Source organism: Alligator sinensis, unplaced genomic scaffold, assembly GCF_000455745.1.
Source record: "Alligator sinensis unplaced genomic scaffold, ASM45574v1 scaffold76_1, whole genome shotgun sequence".
Classification (NCBI taxonomy): domain Eukaryota; kingdom Metazoa; phylum Chordata; order Crocodylia; family Alligatoridae; genus Alligator; species Alligator sinensis.
The window spans coordinates 2,984,069-3,004,619 of NW_005841865.1; the positions used below are offsets into that span (position 1 = coordinate 2,984,069).

The 20,551-nt window shown below is 44.2% G+C and overlaps 1 protein-coding gene across 1 annotated transcript in view; it reads left to right on the forward strand.

Moving 5' to 3' along the window:
* The window catches only part of JPH2 (junctophilin 2), a gene marked incomplete at its 5' end in the record, with an annotated part of 66,468 nt that extends 61,050 nt beyond the window's left edge, over positions 1–5,418 (forward strand). The window contains 2 exons of the mRNA XM_025191978.1: positions 208–305; positions 2,279–5,418. Of these exons, the coding sequence (XP_025047763.1) occupies positions 208–288 (81 nt within the window). The remainder of the gene's footprint in view (positions 1–207; positions 306–2,278) is intronic.
* Between the last annotated feature and the right edge of the window lie 15,133 nt (positions 5,419–20,551).

Sequence of the window (20,551 nt, forward strand, 5' to 3'; positions counted from 1 at the left end):
GCTTTAATTAGGAGATCAAGGCTGGGAGTTAATGTATATTTAACAGTGTTGAAAATCAGGCCAGTTATTTAGATGCCTAAGCTTTAGGCATCTGTTTTGGATAGAAAAGGCTTACATCTCTTTTGAATATGTTAGTAATCAAGGTAATCATATCTGTCCTCAGTCTGAGTCTGGTGGCTAATATTCTGCTTTGCATTTTTCCTCCAGGGACCTAACACAATCATGATCTGCATGGTCATCTTACTGAATATTGGTCTGGCCATCTTATTTGTACATTTTCTGACATGATGTGCCCCTCAGACAAGGTAAGAACAATAAATTCAATGAACTGGAATATTAGCAAAAGAAAATTCTCTACCTCCTTTTTTAACATTTCAAAGAAAGAAAGATTTAAATTTGGATCCTTTAATAAATGACCAGCTTAACTGAGTGGATAGATAATTCATAGCAAATATACATTCAATATGTGTAATATCTTTTTATGTTTTCAGTTAGTCTGCAGGCAGATTGAGGTTCTCAGATTTATACATTGTCAGGACTTTTTGTGAAATAACTATATACATTTGAAGAAAAAAGATTTTCCAGATTGTTAAGCAACTGAATACTTCTATTACTCCACGGTCACATCTACACGTCACCCTACATTGCTGCAGTGATGTTCTACATCGCTGTACAATACGCTACAGTGATGTAGTGATCATATGAGTCTACACATGACTGGCAGCTACTTCACCGTAGCGGCATGCTCCCTTATTTTAGCGTGCTGCTACAGCCAAGTAGCACCTAAAACTAAACATATGCTGTGTGCATGGCACTGTATGGACAGTTTAGTATAGTAAAAGCTGCATTATCCGGCACCTTACTAACCGGCATGCCAGTTGATGCGGCAAAAGCGAAACCGGAAGTGCCCACCGTGGCACTTCCAGTTTTGCCGAGCCCCCACGGCCTGGGACAAAGCAGATTGTGCTGCTGAGTCCCTATTGCCTGGGGCATAGCAGTCTTCCTCAGTGTGCCTGGGGTCACCCTCCCTTTCCCCTGGCACACTGACATGACAGGAGGGGTGGTGGCACGCCAGACGCGGTGGGAGGGATGGCGGCCCGAACAGGCAAAGATGCCTCTCAGGTGACCGGCATATTTGGTTATCTGGCACCCCCCCATTCCCCATGGGTGCCGGATAACAAAGCTTTTGCTGTACTTCCAAAAGGAAGTACTAAAGCATGGCGCAGGAACAACGTTGCCGTATGGCGACCTGTAGACACACTCCATGAGTCAAAACATGCCTAAATAGCATATCAAAGGGTGGAAGACCAACTACTGTGCTAGAACAATTTACTAACTTGAATGATTAATTCTCAATCAGCAGTTTGTTCATTAGGGATTTGTTTTCCAGCATTAAAAATTAAATGATTTTCATAGAGTACAAGTCACAGTATGTATGTTTGACTCCCTCCCACCTCTGCCCATTGGAAGAAAGTGATCCAAAGAGTAAGACTTCCTCTGGAAGAACTTGTGATACAAATTGAAAATCACATTTCACTAATGTTCTGAAAAGTCACTAAAAATATGCTTTTTCCATTAATATTGTTGCCACCTAATTTGTATGCTAGTATATTTATGCAAACTCATGTTACTGCATTCCCTCATATTAACCAAAGCAGAATCAAAGGAAATTTGAATGGATATTGGTTACAATTTTATGTAGCTCTGATTAGCATCCATGTTAATCCTGTCAGTGCAGAGAATCCTAATTAGCAGCCTGGTCAAGAGTAGATTTACACTGAAGGAGACATGTCCTCATTATGCTGCAGTTCAAAGTGTAATTTGGAGGCTGAATGGTGGTGACTAGAGGCCCTGGGCTGAAACTGTGTAAGAAAAAATAATGACTCTGAACTTAAACCCTAATCCTGACCTAGCCTCAAGGCTGAAGCTGATATAAACGGGTGTCTCCTCAGCCCAGGTCAGCAAATCAAGCTCCCTTTCTGTTGGGACTCCAAGGAGATACAACTGATCAGTTAGAACACTGCTTTATTCATCTTAATCTATCGATCGTTGTTCAAATTCTGTGACTGAAGTCAACGTGGGAAATATGTTAACACGGTCATCCTTTGCATTGGAAAATGGCAGCTCCTAGTAATTAGATTTGGTTAAAGGCTTGACCCTTTGGTGAGGTAAGAGATTTTTTGTGACTGAATCTAGTTTTGCACAACCTCAGTAGGAATGGTTATGTGCTGGGTATAAGTACTGCTCCTTGTTGACTCTCCCACTGATCTTTGTCCAGAACAGGCATTGTCACTGATGGAATCCACAGACCTTAGCAGGGATTAGACTTGCGACCCAGCGGAAACATCTAAGAGGACGTTAGTACCTCAGGTTCCACTGCAAACATGAACCTAAAAAGAAAGTTTCTGCTAGCCTCAATGCTCTCAATTGGCGGCCAGCTTCTTTGGTCCATCAAGAAGAAGCCTGGATTTCTGCAGCCCATCTTCGCTCTTTCCTTTATATGAACAAGCCGTTGCCTTAAAGTGTCCTCACCAAAGTCATCAGCTACTCTACAGTGCCAAGGAAGGGGAATTTTTCTGTAGTTGTAGACCCATGAATGAGAACTCTCTTTCATGCACTCAAGTGCCCTGTGTCTTTTGACTCCCTTGGTTGCCTCAATGTAATTTATTTCCCAAAGAATAACAGTGAATACAAGGAGATAATGTAGTGTTCATGATAACCATGAGTACGCCTAATCGCCATGCCACGGAGGGATATTCAAACAAGTCCCCCAAACCCAAGAGTATTATGTCTCTTCTATTAGCAAAAGCCTCAGGCCACTTCCTCTGCTGTTACAGAATTCTAGTTAAATAGCTAAGCATACTGATAAGGTCTTGACCCCAAGTGAAGCAAGGAACTTCCTATAGAAAGCATATCCTTCAGGGAACCCATGCTAGTGATGTCCTAACACCTAAGTTATCACCCCAAGTGATGAATGCAAATTGTTTCCTCTCCTATCTTCTATAATCATTTCCTGCTTAAGGGCAACTGAAACTGGACTGCATAAAATGCAAGCAAACTCGATCCAGATGCCTGGATTGCACATGATGCTGCTGGAGAACCAGTAAGCAGGGTGCACTCGTTTGTTCATGTTTGACGGATCGGCCAATCTGAGGGCTTTCACTTGAGCAAGGAGTGCTGCAAATGCTAGTAGATGGAGACTGTGTCCATTTAAGGGCTAAGCAGCGTCCAGACACCCTCTTGTTGCCAAGAGTTGTCTGTGTAATTAAAGAAGATCATCTAGCAGCAGATTACTCCACAGCTATAACTTGAGATGAAATAGATGTGCTGAACTCCTTTTCTTTAACACAGTGAAAATGGTGGAAGTTTCTATTACAGTGAGTGATTTACCTGGTGCCATCTTTAGGTATCACCAGTTCCTTCCCCTTCTAAATCCTGGCATGTAGGCCTGGCATCCCAGCATTGTTAGTCCAGTGAAACAAATATGTGTGAACAAATGCTCAAATATATGTATGAAACTATTACAATAAGAGGCCAGTTTATTCATGAAAAAAACAAAGCTGAGGAACTCAATAGACTCCAGTGTATCTGGCGCTGTGGCAGAAAAATACACGGAATACAGGCTTTGACCAGCAGTAAAATAAAGAGGGAATAATGCTAGACCTTATTCTGGTGTCCTAAAGTTAAATGCCTTGGGGATACACAAGAGTCTTTATAAAGAGCTACAAACTGACTACAAAAGGGCTACATCCCTTTGGAATGAGACACTTCCACCATGATACTTGTGACTGTTATAGTGCAAGGATAAAAAGTCAGCACAGATGAAGTTACAGTTTAGTGTAAAACTGAGTGCTCAGATATTTCTTCCTTTTTAAAAGCAATATGCATTTTGTATCCATTTTTGAAGGTAATGAAAACTTGTATTTATAGTCAATTGTGCACCTCACTGTATACTGAAGTCCCACGGGGGGTGGGGCAGGGAGGGGGAAATGAGAGAATGTGAAGAATGAGGGGGAAATGATGTTTAAGTGGGGGGAGAAACAGTCATTTCCAGTTACCAAACTGTAAGGAGTTTAGATAGGGTGTGGCAGATGTTGAAGAGCTTAGTACAGATTAGAGACATGAAGGTAACAATTCTGTGTGGTTTTGGTATAATTTATCAGTTGTTGAAGTTAAAATTGTGATGTAGAGCAGTGGTTCTCAAACGTCTTTGTACCAGGACCCATTTGTAAATATTGGTGGCCAGTCCCGACCCAGTGCCCCGCACTCCCTACCCACTGCCCCCAGACTCGAGGCCCCCAGTCCCCAGTGTGTGGGATTGGGGTGGCGGGGGGTCCCCCAGTCCCCAGTGTGTGGGACTGGGGTGGGGGCGGCATTAGGATCCCAAGCAGCCCCTAGCAAGCTGGAGCTCTGCCAGCCTGCAAGGAAAACCCGTGGTTTCCCACGTTTGTCTCCTTTACAGGAGAATCCATTTTAAAAGTTTGTTTGTGACCCATTCATAGATTCTTGCGACCCACGTTTTGGTCGCAACCCATGGGTTGAGAAATGCTGATATAGAGGAGTGACAGTAATTCTTTTCTCTTTCCTCTTTTTCCCTTTTCTTTTTTGAACCAAGTTTATTTTATAATGCTAGTTAGCTCAGGAACGTTGCCACAGTAGCAATTACATGATATTAACTGGTGAAAGAGAAGAGAATTTGAACCCTTTCTTGAATCCACATGGCTGTATCAGTCCTGAGAGAGCTGTCCGGCATGTCTTAGGACTTCCATGGGACACAGTAGTAGGAATTTGCTTCCTTTTTTCTTTTTCCTAATTATAAATGTATTGTAAACACCAGGCTCAGTTGCCTTGACATTTTATGCTCTGTTTGCTGGCAGTCAGTGGTCAGCTGCACAGCTTCAGTATACCAGCTGCTTTTTATAACCACATATATGATTACCTTTGGGAGACCTAAGAGGCCTTTATCTATCACAGAGCACAAAACTGATCTTTTCAAAAATCCTAAGGCCATTTCTCCCCCAGTTTTCTATGCATGTGATGTGCACTCAGCTATGTGCCTTGCTCCTAATAATGTTGTGAGAAAAGTAGGTAGATTTGCTTTTATGTGACACATATATAAATATATCCATATTTGCATGTGGATGTATGTATATATACAATATTATAGCTCCTTAGGGATTTTGTTTCCTTAGATGCAGAGTAACAGATTTACCTCAAACTGCATGCTTTCCAAGCTGACTAAGATATGTTGTTAAACTTTTCAGGTCTTACGAAGCTACAAATATATTTCACTTGTCACAAGGAACACCTTCACCCCAGGTTTTGCAATCTGTGTACTACAATCTGTGTAATGCTGTCCAGAATTTTCTGTCAATTGTTTTGCTGGATTACGTGCAATAATAAACAGTTATCTGCTCACTTTATTTATTGTGCATTTTTAGAGTTTGGCCAGACTTAAATGAACAGTTAGGACTGTGTGGTCCAAAATTTGATCTGCGGCACTTGTTTGGGTTTTTCCCCCTTCCTCTCCTCTCTTGTATCTGTGTGCTTTCCAAGAGATATTTTATCCAAATAGGTGTTTTAGTTCTGGCTTTTAAAATACTTTGCTGGAAAACTCACAACACCCATGGAGATCACAAACCAGAGCATTGTGAGCTGCTCTGTGTCATGGATAGCCTTATAATACAGTATCAAGATCAGTGTAGACAATGCTTGAGGAGGAGGCCCTACAAGGAGAGGACCAGTGTACACAAGTCCTCTTGCAAAAGCAGGCCTGCGAGTGTGCACATGTCCACATGCCAGGCTTGGAAACGGTTTAATTTAATGGAAAATATATTCTTTACAAAGCAGGCAGCCTACAGTCAGAATAGAACAGCAGAGACCAGCAAGGGGCTGGAATGTACCGTGTGGGAGCACTACAAAGGCTCCTCAGCTGCCCCAGGTTTGTTATTCAAGACTCCTCAGCTGCAAGGCTTGGTTCAGCCTAATGCGGAGTTTGGGTGACTGGAGAAATAAGAGAGACCCCCCCCCTTCCCCCCCCAAGACATAACAGATAACTGTGAAACGATATACATGTTACTGCAAGGAAAGATTCCAAACCTAATACCCCGGAGAGATTCCAGTCCAGAAATACCAGCTGCAGTGTAGTATGGAGAGTCTGTAAAATAACTCCAGCAGCAAGAGAGCATGCCAGCAGAAAGGAGCAGTTGTCTTCCTATTTCCTTATGTTTTATGTGCTAGACCCCTCTACTGGAAAAGTAAGGCCATTACAGATTGAAGTGTGATATGCATAGTTGTCATGGCTAAGCCAAGAGGGGAGTAGGGGGTGCACATCTCTTTTGGGTGGGGTAGCTAGAAAATTGTAATGGAAGGGTGAAGACATAGGTAACAGGAACTGATCCAGTTAAGACTGGAAGCCCTTAGGGATGTGTGGATGGGATTAAAATTCTAGGGACATATTTTGAAAAGTGCTTAGCCTCTAGGAGCTCCCATCGTTCTCAAATGTGAGAGCTGAGTACTCCGGAAAATCTGGTCCTTGGCCTCTCTACTAGGGCCCTCCACACTTGCCTATAGGCTAGCGCAATTGCAACTGAAGGAGTTAAATTCTTCAAAGTGCAAGGGTTGTGATTCAGGACCACAGGTCATATAGCAGAAGAAAAAGATGAGTGAATTCATTTCTGCCACTCAAAGGGAAAAGGTCAGATTACAGGCCCGTTAAATATTTTTCACATAAACCCACAAAGGATGAAATAACAATGCATGGGGGCAATAAGAAACCTCAGCCTTGGTACCCCCAATGTAGGACTCTGCATGTCTGGATACTGACTCTTGATACAGTCTCTGCACCCCTAGTTCCCCAGCAAAGGACCCTCTCACCCTCCCATCCACACACTAGACTATATATAGGCTCCAGACTTATAGTTCAAACCCATTACTCAGTGGTTGACATCTGAAATCTTTGGGCTGAAATTTGAATTCATTTTCCTTACCACAGGGTGGCACAAAGGATGCTTGGCAGCCAACGTGCAAGCAAACTGCACTATCCAATGCACAAAACTTTTAAGCTATAGGAGTCTCTGGGCAGCAGCTGCTGATACGCAGCAAAAAAGCAAGCTCAACAGACAGATTGCTGTGAGCAGCAAAGGTGATTTGTCGGTACACACTCCAACCCAAGCACCTGAGTGGAACCAGAATCATAGCTACAAGCTAGCTAGAGCCATAGCTTCAGGTGAGTCATATTTGACTGTTCCCTCATCCAGGGCACATTGACTCCTGCTTGAAAGAGGCCTCACTTTCTAAAGGCTGGCTCACGGTCTGTATGCATGCGTGTATATAATCACCCTCACATTTTATGTAATTGCATTTTCAAATTAATATATCTATATCTATAGGAAGGCTGTATGACTTCTGCATTTGGTGCTGGTTAATGCATTTGGTGCTTGTTCAGTTTGGGTTTTCATATTCCAAGGAGGACATTGATAAATTGGAGAAGACTCAGAGAAAGATCGAAACATACCTTACAGATGCTCAACGGCTCAATCTACTTCCCAAGGGGTGCATCTACACATGCTATTAAGGTGATTGAATAAACTCCAGCATAGTTCACACAAGAGTTTATTGCTCCTGGGCACGCTGTTTGCACGTGCGCCCAGGACCGCAGCATGTTGTCCCAGGACAGAGCAGCCCTGGCTGGCAGGGGGGCCCAGGGATCAGCCTGCTAGACTGGGGCTGCTCTAACCCAGCTCAACGTGCTGCAGAGGGGCTAGCTGGGGCACAAGAGTGCTTCAGTGTGGAGCTAGCAGGCAGGCAGCCCCCTCACTGAAGCACCCTCGTACCCCAGCAGCTCCATCAGCGTCTACATGTGCATTGCGATGAGGTAAATAACTCTGCAGTAGGATAGTATTAGTGTTTAGCAGTACTATCCTACAGTGGAGTTAATTAGTTTACTCCATCCTGACAGCACCTCGCATGTAGACAGTGACGTTTTACTGTGGAGCTACTTAGGCAACTGCAGTAAATGTCTCGTGTAGAGGTACCCATCCTGTTCTACTCTAAATGTATTATCTCTGTTTTGTTCAGTGCCAAGCACAATGGGGCCATAGTCCAGGGTCGAGGCTCTTTGGTACGACAACAATACAAATAACCAGTAATACATTTATAGCTGTGTGAGAAAATATTAAATACAGAGAAACTGTGAGATAATCACCCTTTTGGGAAAATATACAGGGAACTGGCCGCACTTCTAACATACAAATTCACCCACTTCCACATGCACCTCAAAGGTACAACAGAAATGACTGAAGGAGAGTAATGGATGACCTAATACATGCATTTCACATAAGCATAAGCAAAAGAATGGGGATGCATATAGAGTAGACCAGCTGGCCTCTGCCTTTACCACTGAGGCATGAGCGCCATGATTTCACAAGACACAAGCTGGAAGAGCAGGAATCTGAATGTCATAAGTGAAGTCCTCAAAGCTGGCCCCAGGACTGGGAATTTTGTCTGTCACATAGTTAATGCTTTTAGAGGCAAATAATTATTCAGACAAGAGTTTTCCTTCTGAAAGCAGGTGGATTGTCAATCTTGAGTCTCACACATTGCATGATAATGTACACGCTGTCACATCTTAGGCTTTTCACAAACTACTTTTGTGTTGAAGGGGGCGATGAGGTCCACCTGTGTAGCTATGGGAGTCTGTGGCTAAAGATTAGGGCTTCAGAGATTCACATTCTTTTTCTGGTCTTCTCTTGAAACTGCAGGAATGAAGAATTAGGAAATAGATGCTCTAGTATGGATGTGATAAAGCTTGAATGACCATGGAAGGACAGTGAGGTCAGAAATGTAATTACTATTTGATGGAGGAAGGGAAGTATTAGCTACTTGGCTGAAGAGAAATTTGTATACATTAAAGATAGAGGAAGAACTTTGAAAAATCACAGACCATCACAGTTCCACTGAAATCCAAAGACTTTGCAAAAACATGTTGATTTTGACAAACTTCCATTTTTGTGGGATAAAGTTGAGGGAAAACATTCCAGCAATGCCCAGATGTCTTGTTTTCAGATTGTCTAAATGAAGCATTTTGATTTTTTCATTTTTCAAATGACTTTGTGTTTTGAACTGTTTAAATGTTGAGTTATATGCTACGGTATATGATAAACAGTCAGAATGGAAACAAAACTTGTGTTTTATCAAAAGAAAGAGTTTCACTTGATTCAAAATGAAATTTTGGGGATGAATTTTTTGCAAGGAATTTTAGGTTTTGCTCTGATTCAGAAAAGAGCCATATCTCAAAATAACGTAGTTTTGCTAGAAACAGAATTTCTGTCCTCTACACTGCTTAAATAAATAGGTCCTCACAAATGGAGCAGGTGAATCATAATAAGGTAGAGTCTTTTTTCTACATATGCAGAATATAGGGCATATAGGTAAAGGTTACAAGTCCTACTATAGTTCCACTAGTCTATTATCACCCTCTCATTTCATAGCTACAGGTGTTTGTTTCCAAGGATTGACTGGCTCTTGTGGCCGCAGGATTGCATTGATAGCTCATCTTCGACTGATAGATGCCATGATCCCCAAGCCTGTCTCTGAGTTGCTACTTTCCTGAAGAGAGCCCCCAGCCTGTAAGCCTGGCTTGAATTATTTGTTTCTAGAAATATAACCTTACATATTGAAATACATACTGCTTGTGCCCAGTTTACTGAGTGCGCTCACTCTGCATCAGTGCCCTGTCTCTCTTGTTATTTACCACTCCTCCAAAGTTTTTTGTTACCCGCAGACTTTCTCAGTAAGGATTTTAGGGTTTTTTCCAGGTCATTCTTGTTAGTTGCATTCACTGAAACTGGGCTCGAAGGACCCTACTCAGCAAAAAGTGCAATCATTCAGGCGTCCATGTCTGTTGTTCCAGGACAAACCCTAGAAAGGTTCATGGGATAAAAAGTGCTAACAGTAGGACATCATGAGATGCATCTGAATGGCTGTCCCAGGACTGCATCATTGAAACAATGGCACAAAAGTGCAGTGCATTCAGCCACTCACTAAACCCTGACTGGAAGGGCGATGTGTGTACCTGCTAATCCTTTACTAGGCCAGAAGTCCATGCTTATGATGCTCAAGTGCTTTGCTAAACTGGGATTGTTTATTGAATTCAGACCAAGGCAGGTGTGTCTACCCATGAAACAGTAACTGAAGATTGTTCTAGACAGACATTACTCTCAGTGTCCCAGAGGCAGGGACCAAATACCACCAAAGTTGATAACAAATGGCAGATCCTTGAGTATCTTGCCCTCTGGCTTCCTTTAGGCAGTTCTGTGCTTCAGTTCCTCTTCCTTAAAAATTTTCCACGGCAACTCTATTTGCTCCTTCATCTCCATAATCTCCCTGGACTTAGAGAGAAAAAATCAAGTGACTGTAAGTTGTTCTCTCTTTCTCTTTGACTTTCTTCCTCAAAGCCACTTAGTGAATTGATTTAAAAGGTTTGTGATGTTGTCAGAGTACCCTAGTGCATGCAACCAATTACTGGATGTACTGGTCAAACACAGATAGGAACAGAAATCTGCCATTAGTTACAGTTCAGTATTAATACACTTTTGCAACGTGTTGAAGAAAACACGGGCTCTGGCTGCATTTCACCTTTGTAGCTCAAAATGATAGCAACTTAACAACATATCTGTTTTCCTATTGCACCTCCCATTTGAAAGATTCCCATAGAGAAAGACATTGGCGACGCATAGGGGTGCATGCAGGTGCATGTGCACCCCCTGAGATTGGTAGTGCACCCCTTATGAGAAGTGCTACTGACACTGCCAGCAGCACCTGCAGGTGGTGTTCATGGAGAAAGACCATTCTTCTATCACTGAAATCACCCTTCACTGAAGTGCAACACTATACAACTTGAGCTAGATGAGGAAGTGGAAAATAATGTCCCTGACTGAAACTGTTGGGGAAAATTAAAATCAACAGAAAGCAATTAGCCAGCTGAAATTTACTCACTAAATTTCATGAAAAGTGCCAAATCTTCACTGAGTATAAGTTTGAAAGGACCTCCATCTGAAATTTCATATCAAAGATGACAGACAGAAACTCATTTCCCTCTAGGCCATCCCCATACTCCACATGATCATGCCATTTTATGTCCTGAAATATTTGTTACTGAACCACCTACAGGCTTCCTTTGAATAGATTAGCAGCTGCAACCACACAAATCTAGCACTAGCATCAGCAAAACTATCCCATTCAATAAGTTTTGTAAAAATAAATTCTCACGTATACACACGCACAGGAATTACATTAAAGGGGGCACACAGATGGTACCACCCACAAACAGATGTACCAGTGAGATACTGGTTGAACTGTGTGTACCCACCAAAGGAAAACCAGCCTTTGACAATGTATACCACAAGGAATATTTGCACACTGAATTATTCTGTTTCTCGGGGTACGGAGGAAGAGAAGAGAAGTTCTATGGCATGCAAACTCAAGAAAATGAAGGTTGATAACATTTTTGAAGTTCATTGCTGAATTGCACCTGGAACTGTTTTACACCTAATTCTTAAAAACAAGGATGTAAATAACTAATTGAGCATAGGGCACAACAAATGGGAAATGGAAAAGAAGAAAAACTAAACATCAAGATGCATTCTTGGAAAGAGATGATTGGAAGCTAGATGTGGAACAATCATACCCAGTGAGTAATTCTTCATGAATACATCAGTTCAGGGCAATCCCTGATAGTCTGCTAGCTGGACTTGATCTACGATCCGTGTTGGGAAAACATAGGTTCATAGTTTCATAGTTGGTAGGGTTGGAAGAGACCTGAGCAGTCCGACCCCCTGCCATGGGCAGGAATGAGTGCTGGGTGGGCACATGTTGTGCAAGACAAAAGGCACGCGCATTCTGTTCAATTACTGCCATGTGCTTATAAATTTCCTCAATTAATTACCAATGGGAAGCAGATCTGCCTATTAGAACCATGTTTATCAAAATAGAGCCCTAGCAGTGACATGGGCTTTTCATTAATCACTAGCAGACACTATGGAATGAGCAGATGGCCTTGTGAGCTCTAGTTGAAAGAGTCATCCTATTGAAAAGCCACTTTTGGATGATATCCTGAGTCATTCTGAGTCTCTCATACTCCCATTGACCACTTTCAGCCATAATGCAATGTCTAGCAAGCCCAGCTGGGAAAGTCATTGCACTCCTGTCCAATGGTGCTGGGCCTGTTGCTAGTCCAGCTGGGAAATCATCCTCTTCTGGTGCTTTCACAGCAGTACCAAGCCAATGGAATGTGGTTATGCACTTGGGCTGTGCATCCCAAAAGGAATAGCACACTACTCGCCTTATGAACCATGTGTGCTCCCAAGTCCAGCAATGAATTGCTGTTGCTCTTGAATGCAAAATGTTCAAGTATGCAGCTGGTAAATGAGCAGGTTGCACAATGATGGCCAGCTGGGCTTTCCCCAGGCTTGTTTTTCTGAGCGATCACCATCCCATCAGCAGTGGTTCCCAAAATTTTGCAGACAAGAAGTTATTATTGACCCTCTAAATTTTTCTTGGACCACCATGCTCTCTTAGCATCAGCCTTTCAACTGAAAACACTACAAAGGCATTCAACATGATAAGGCCCACTGTGACACAGAGATCAGTTGTGGACCACTTGCCACAGGCCCACAACTCTCAGTTTTGTTGAGCACTCTCCTGCAGGTTTTCTTCTCTCTTTGGGTTCTGAGATTTCTCCTGGGCAGACAGGTGAGGTGGTATATAATACATTACATGTAACTGGCTGATTTGCTAGAGCTGCAAAGAAGATTAATTTAATATCAAATGTTCAAGAGGATTTGCAATAAAATAAACTGTTTTTTGTGTTTGATTTTTCTGATGAAAAAGAAAAGCCTTTCCCCATGCTCTCATTCCATAATAAGTGCTGGGAAATCTTCACTGACTACAAATGATAAAAGACCTGTCTTAAGTGACAATTTTCATCAAGTAAAAATAGGTTATTTTGGCCCAGCCTACCCCTGACTCCTACCTTCTGCTGACTCCTTTGTTAGTCCACATCACCACGATACTACAGGACCCAGGCGGCCCTTGTAGCCCCTCCAGTTATGGTACTGACGCTCCATATCCTTAAAGATACTATAACTACATAAGGCAGCAGTTTATCACTGAAGATATTCAGTCAAAGCCTTTGTTTGTATTGAAATGAATGTGAGCTGTTAAGTGCTTAGCACGCCTGAAAATCAGAGCCTAGGGCCCACATCTTCAAATATACTTAGGTGCTGAACATGCATTGAAAGCATGTGAGGCATCCACAAAAAAGGCACGATAGTCAGTGACTACTTATGAAAATGTGAACTTTTGTGGGAATCAAGATACAGCTTGTAAACAACTTACCATAGAGAAAAACTTTGTCACACCTCAGCTGCTTCATAGTAACATGTGCCTGTGTGTGCACCCTTTTATCCCATAGCATGTGGAAGTTGAAGTAGCTTAGCCCCCAGCAACAGATTAGTTTCTACTTACCACAGAGTAAGAGCATGCACATGGGCAGATCTTGTGGAGCAATTGGGGACGTATTATAAGTTAATATGTTCATAAACGGTTTCTCCCTCTCTTAATGGGCTTAAGGCTATTTGCCTACTTCACTGGGCTCATTTCCTTAATACCCTAAAAATCTTTTTATTAAGGGCGGTAGGTATTAAGTTTTCAGGTTTCTGATGAAAAGAGCTTCAGAAGAGGCAACTATTAGTAGCATTTTATTTCAATATTATTAACTGTAATAAAATTAGTCCCTCTAGTTCTTCCTTGTTCAGCCTCAACAAGTCTCATCTGCCTTAGTGGAAATTGCTGGTACCAAGTGACCCACATTATTTTTCCCCTGCCTCTAATCCCCGCGTACCCTCTCTGTTTGCAGCATGTATAGAGTGCCCATCACCTTTGTATCTAGGCAGCATCTACAGATCAGAGAAACAAGGGGAAGAGCAGGATGTTTTTAGCAATTGTTGCTAAGGAAACCTGTCAATCTGTGTTCCTCACATTTAATTGACTATATGTCTGGTTCTCAGAAGAGCAGTTGTATGGCATAGATGGAGCTGGGGAAGCTTGTAGAGAGAGAAAAGGGCACCGCATGTGCCAGAGAGAGGTCATGAACCATAAAAGAACAAAAAAGAAAGAGAGAACAGCAAAGTTATTTTGAGCATACTGAATCAATTGCTTGAATTATGTCCAGCCTGTGGTAACGTTACCCTAGTTGCTAGGATTTAGGGTGCACTAGCCGTCTGAACCCCAGGCTGCAAATGTTCCCATCCCATGGCTAGGCATGCTGTGGGGCTCATTTGCAGAGACATGCCTATCTAACAACCTTGCAGGTGTGTCTCTGTGCAAAAGTGTTAACAGGCCATGTGGCTGATGGAAAGAAGTACGGTATGGCAACATCTAGGATTTCTTCCTGGTTATCCCATAGACGGTGTGACCACCTAGATCAAGTTACTTCACCACTCTGGGCCTTAGCTTCCCCATCTCTGCAGTGGAGATCGTTGTGTTGCTGTACCCCACAGGAGAACGGCAACTGTTAGGGGTTATCTGTACTGTCCTGAAAGAAAGCATACGGGGTGGTGTGACTCCTCAGCCTGGTTCACTGAAGCTCTCAGCTCCTGTACATAGGCTGTGCCAGCACAAAGGAGCAGGAAAACCACCCTTTGCTAGAGGAAAGGCCTGTTATATAGGAACAGAACTAGCTTACAGGAGCCCAGTAGAGGAAAGAGAATTTGGGGTAAATCGGGGGTTGGAGGAGACCTTGATAGACCTCTCTTTTCCACACTTGGTGCAAGACCCATAGGTGCCTGGAACCCAGCAGATGCCCCTGGAAGTTGCTGCCCTTTCCAGAACTCCTGGGCTCAATCTGTATCAATCGTTTTCTCTGCAGGCTCCCGAACAGCCAAATGTAAAGGGCAGCATCTAATCTCAAGGATGGAGCCTTAGGGAAGGATCTGGAAGAGCCAGTGTAATCCTGTGAGTCCCAGGGACCTACCTGGGCCTTTCTGCATTGAGGTGCAGCTGAGCTGCAACACTTGAACCTGGGGTTTGGTTTAAGCCTGTTGATAAATCTGTGCATTAATACTCAGGAGAGTATCGCAGTTGTTCTCACCAGTTATGTTCAAGTCCTGAGCTCAGCTCAGTCCCGGCACTGGACAGCACCACCCACTCCTCCCTGTGCTGGTCAGAGAGGTACTTTTACACAGATCAAAGAGCTCCCATGGCTGTGAATTCTCAGCCAATGTTGAATGCAGCTGTGGCACTACAGAGAGATAAGAAGCAGGAGGAAAGATTTATGGGGGGCGGGGAGGGGAAGGAGAGAAGAGCTTAACTACACTCTCCTGTGTCTGGTGGGGGCCAACTGCTATCAGAGGAGAAGGAATCCAACAGAGCTTCCACCTTAAATCCACTTTCTATTTTGGGAGGGCCCAAGCCAGTCTGTGCACAGCAACAGTGCAGCCGAATTGTTGGGACATGGGTTGAGCTGTCGGAGTTGCTTTCAAACAGCTCTGGGGGCCATGATTTATGAAGACCCCGAGGAGAGGAAACCACTTGCATTATGTGAAGTGATTGCTTCACTGCAATCTTTCTGGGTTGCTTTCCACGTAGTAACGGGAGGAACCAGGGGCCTCATTCATCCAGACCATGTGAGAAGGGCTAGGGAGAGCTCAGTAACCTGAATTGCCTTGCACCTAATAAATCACATACTGATGAATAGAGCAGCTATTTGGGCCCATGGCAGCAAGGAGGACAGGCAGTTTTGCTACTCCAGTGATGAGATCATGCTGTAAAAATACTAATAATTAAAACATAAAAAATCATGTGCCTTTCCTGCAGGAGAACAGTACCAGGTTCCCATTCTGGAAGCTGAGGACCTCCAGGGCAAACTCATCCATGCAGCCTTCTGCCAATCTGCCACCTCTATGGCTAGGGACAGACATTACACATAAACTAGTTTAAGTGATCAGAAAATGGTTTAAACCTGTAACAGAACAGGCGTTCAGTGCACATAAACCAGTTTGAAAATGACTGAAACTAGTTTGAGATAAACCTGGTTGAATGTAGTATCAGACTTAACTAATTTGGGTCAAACTGGTTTGTGCAATGTCTGTCCCAGACCCCTTCCTCACTTAACTTAAACCAGAGTCCCCCAGCATCCCAGATGCTTTGTAGCCCTGAGTGGGTCTCTCTGCTCTAGAGAGCTGGGCTGGCCCCTCCCCACTGCTCTCTCGCTGTATCTCCAGCAGAAAGGGTAGGCACGGCAGCGTCTGCCTGGCTTCCCTGGTCCCCTCAGCTGCCTCACCACTCCCTGCTTAAGCAGGGATTCCCCCCTCCCCTCTCCTAGAGCATGGACCATAGCCAGCATGTGGTACGGTAGCAAATGCTGAGAGGCAGGGTCATCCCTAGGGGTGTGCAGGGCCTGGGGCATTGGCAGCAGAGCTGGCAGCTTTTGGCAGTGGCGGGGCCTATGACTATACGGCACTGACTATGGGGCCCCCCAAAGCATAGGGCCTGGGGCAGTCACCCTGATTCACCCTCCCCTAGGGATGATCCTGCTGAAAGGTGTCTGTGACAGGCAGGCAGGACAAAAGCAGACAGGACAGCGCCCACTTAGGGATTTTTGTAGCTAATCAACAGCTTGGCTGGTAATGTCCCTCATTCCTTCCTTGGAAAAAGTTGTCTAAGAAGAGCTTGAATCAATGAGAGAGGCTTTTGTTTTCTTAATGGGCTGATAAACACTGTTTTATCAACTCCCTGCTGGGCTGGTCAGGAGCAGCAGGGTGGGGGTTTACACCTCTCCCTAATAATCAGCATGTCCTGCCAGGGCCTAATCACAAACCACCCCGCTTCCTCCTCAGCTGAGCACTGTAGAAGGGAAGGGAGGGCTGCTCTAGCGCCCCCCAGCTTCTAGCCTGAGTCACTGATGGGTGCCTGCATTTCTTCAGTCCAGGGGAGACATCTGTGTGATTACAAACCAGTTTAGCCTAGTCAGGTTAGACTAACCTGCAAAGATTGAATCAATTCAGACTCAGGCTTTTTGAATGTCTCTCCCTAGCCTAGAAGAGAGAGAGGAGCTCAGTAATCAAGAGCCAGGATAAATGGATTGGTTCGTGGTTAGTATTCCGTGGCCTGAAAGTCAACAGCCTTATGCTCAGACTGGGTGGGAGAGAGGTTCCAGAGCTTAGTGTCCTTCAGAAGCATCCTGCCCTGCACAGCCAAATGTGCAGACTACAACAGCTGCCCTGAACTGTTGTTTCTGTGCATCAGGAGACAGATGGCTCATAGGGCCCAGCCCATGGACGGCCTTTGAGATCAGTACGCTGAATTATCTCATCCCTGTGCCAAATGGAAAGGGAAGAGCAGGATCAGAAGTGGCCCACAGCCAAGGATTCCCCCCTTCCCAGGGGGTATTTACCTAAGGAATGTTCCTCCCACATGAGCATGGCATTACTGTAATGGAGAATCACCCCCTTGGATTCCAATCAATAGCCTTTGGGGAACTGAATGATATGGCCAAGGTTTCAGTCCTTCCCTTCGTGAACACTCCCTTTTGCTGTAGGAGGTGCTTGGTGAGGACCTAGTTGAAGAGCTATGTGCTGCAGTAGGTGCTTTTTTTAATGGTCTCCATGCATAGTCTCTGATAAAGCCAACTGTGTCTACTTCATGTATCACCTTCTATGGCAGGGGCAGGCAATTATTTTGAGTGGAGGGACACTTACTGAGTTTTGGCAAGCCATCAAGGGCCACATGACAGGCAGCCAGGGGCAGCTAAATATTCATTTTCTAAATTTTTTAGGAGCCCCGCAGGCTGGATAGAATGGCCTGGTGGGCCACGTCCAGCCCACGGGCTGCATTTTGCCCACCCCTGCTCCATGGGGTCTCAACTCTTATTATAATGGAGTTCACAATACTCTCTGGAAAAATTCTTCACCACAGTGGTTTCAATATGGCTGTCCTCCTGGGTACTGTCTAAATCTGTGAGACCATACAGTTCTTGGCTGCACTGATAAATCTCCTTGTCAGGCCCCACATCATATGGGGGGCCAAGGGGGCTTCTGGTGGATGCCTGGGCTCTGGCTATGATGTCTTGGGTACTGTAGGGATAACATCATGATCAGATTCAGTTGTGGCAACACTTGCAAATCTGCAGTCCAGTTCCTCATAGTTTGGGCAGGGAGTGAAGGCTTACTGGAGTTTCTGTTCTAGTCTCCTGTCCTCTTCTGCTTCTGCCAGAGCCCCTCTGCTTTGACTTATAAGGTGACCAACTCTTGTTCATTTGCTCTGATACAGTTTTGTGGACGTTGGCATTCTGGTGAGAGCTGGGGCTGAACATGCATCTCTGTAAGTGAGCAGGGGTCAAAGCAGCAGCACAAGGAACTCATGAGGGATTCTATAATGGTATATGAACTACTTGGTGGCAAAATGAGGCAGTCCTGCTAGTTCACTACATTTAATGGAACAGTAGCATCCGGTCAGGATGTCCCTGGAGCAGCAGAGGGCAGTGAGGTACAGCAGCAGGCCAATCCACACGTGAAACAGTGCAGTGTGGGATAGTAGCTGGGGGACTGCCAGAAGAAAAATAGTTTGGAATATATCCACCCAAACCTTTAAGCAAACACACTTCCTGTGAAGTGATGTCATTCCTGTTCCATTTACTGTGAGCTAAGATATCCAATAATTTTGAAAAGAAAGGTTATGCAAGGATGGAAGGCACTTCATGGCAAACCAGCTATACACACTAAAGTTACTGTGTTATAAAATGTCCCATAGACCGCATCTAAGAAACAACTTGCCAAGATATAAATCTAGCCCAGCATCCTCTCCCCTGCTTCTCACAAACATGTCATCAAATAAGGACCTTGTCACTTTGGCTCCATACTCAGTTCCCATTTTGCAGTGGATCTGGCAATATCAAAGCAATGCCAGATGCAGGAGAGCCTTTTATTTTTTATTTCCAGCTGCATGAGAGAGATTGTTTTTAGAATTAATCCTACTGGCACTTCAGGCCAGTCCTTTAACGTGCAGTTAATGTTTGTTAATACTCTGAGTTAGCAGAGGCTGAGATTGCTACAGAAGGCCCATTTATCCCATGAGCTGTCTACCCCACAGACTTTTCAGAAGGACTCAAGATAAACCTAAGGTCTCATCATTCCCTCCGCCACTTAAAACCCACCAGCAGACTGTATGTGAGCCTTACTGTCACTGTATTCCCAGCAGTGAACTAACTGTCTGGGGAAGGCTCTGGGAGGAATTAGGTATAAGAGATATGAGGCAGAAGAGTGCTTTTTAACTGCAATAGATGGTAGCTGCACTGCTTGGGAAAGCCAGTTGTTCCATTGTTCCTGCCGTGAGCAAAGATGCTGCAGTAGTGAGGGGAGGGCCACTTTGCACCACTCACTGGATTGCCTGAGAATGAGTCAAAGAAACTGCCTTAGCTGAGCACGCCAGAGATTCTGTAGGAATTTATCTTCTGAGCCCCTTGACAGGTCTTCTGGGGGAAAGGTCCCTTCCCTGCCTGACGGATCCACCCAGCCTATAAACTAAATGTTGTGAATAGCAGTGGTATGCCAGGATTTTTGTCACTGATGGCTTCATTAAGTAGGGCTCTCAGCAGCCTCACACAGAATCAAGGGGACTTTGATTCCAGCTCTGAGCCTTGTACAGCCTGGAGCTGCCTGGCAAGAGGTGCTGAACATGCCAAAGAGTTACAGAAAAAGTCCTTTTCCTTGTTATGTTTCAACAGCTGCCAGAAGGGAATCCATTTCCAAGTGTCTTATTGAATCATGTTTTTAGTGGAATTTCGAATTGTCTTTGAGCTTCAGTAGCCATAGAAGAGGAAGCCACAATGAGATGAGAGGGACAACCTCTGATCCAAAATGTCAAAGTCTATGCTCCTCAGCCTTCTGCTATGATGCCCAAGTTACAAGGTGCCACCAAGGCTTCCTGCATGATACACACATGCTCACTTGTGAAATGCTCAGAGTATACGACCCTGAGGCTATGCCAAAGACCCAAGTGGTTCTTCCTGTCACAAATAGCATAGATTGCAATGAACAAAGAGCTTTGTTCATCTTCGCCTGACTTTGGACACAGTTTATGGATGCTGTCGGGCCCCAACTGTGCATCCTATTAAATCAGACTGATTAGCAGAGCTGAGGTAGTTGCCTTGTGTCACAGAAACACACACCATGTAGATCTCAACATGTCTGAGGCACCTGTCTACATTAGTAGCTTCCTGAAGCATGATAAATCACCTACCTGCACACTTTTTAAAATCTGGCCTAAGCACCTAAGTTACTTTTGTATGTGGCACTAATACCAGGCAGTGAAGGATCAATTGCCTATTGCTGTGCAATCTCTATTCTGTAGCCCCTATTTTGTAAAGATTCCCTATTCTGTAAAGGCTCCTGTTGCACACAAGGGCATGAGCATTATACATACACTAACCTCTGAAAACGCAGATGACATGGATGCACCCTCCTCCATTCCCGATAGTCTAAATTCTCTCTGC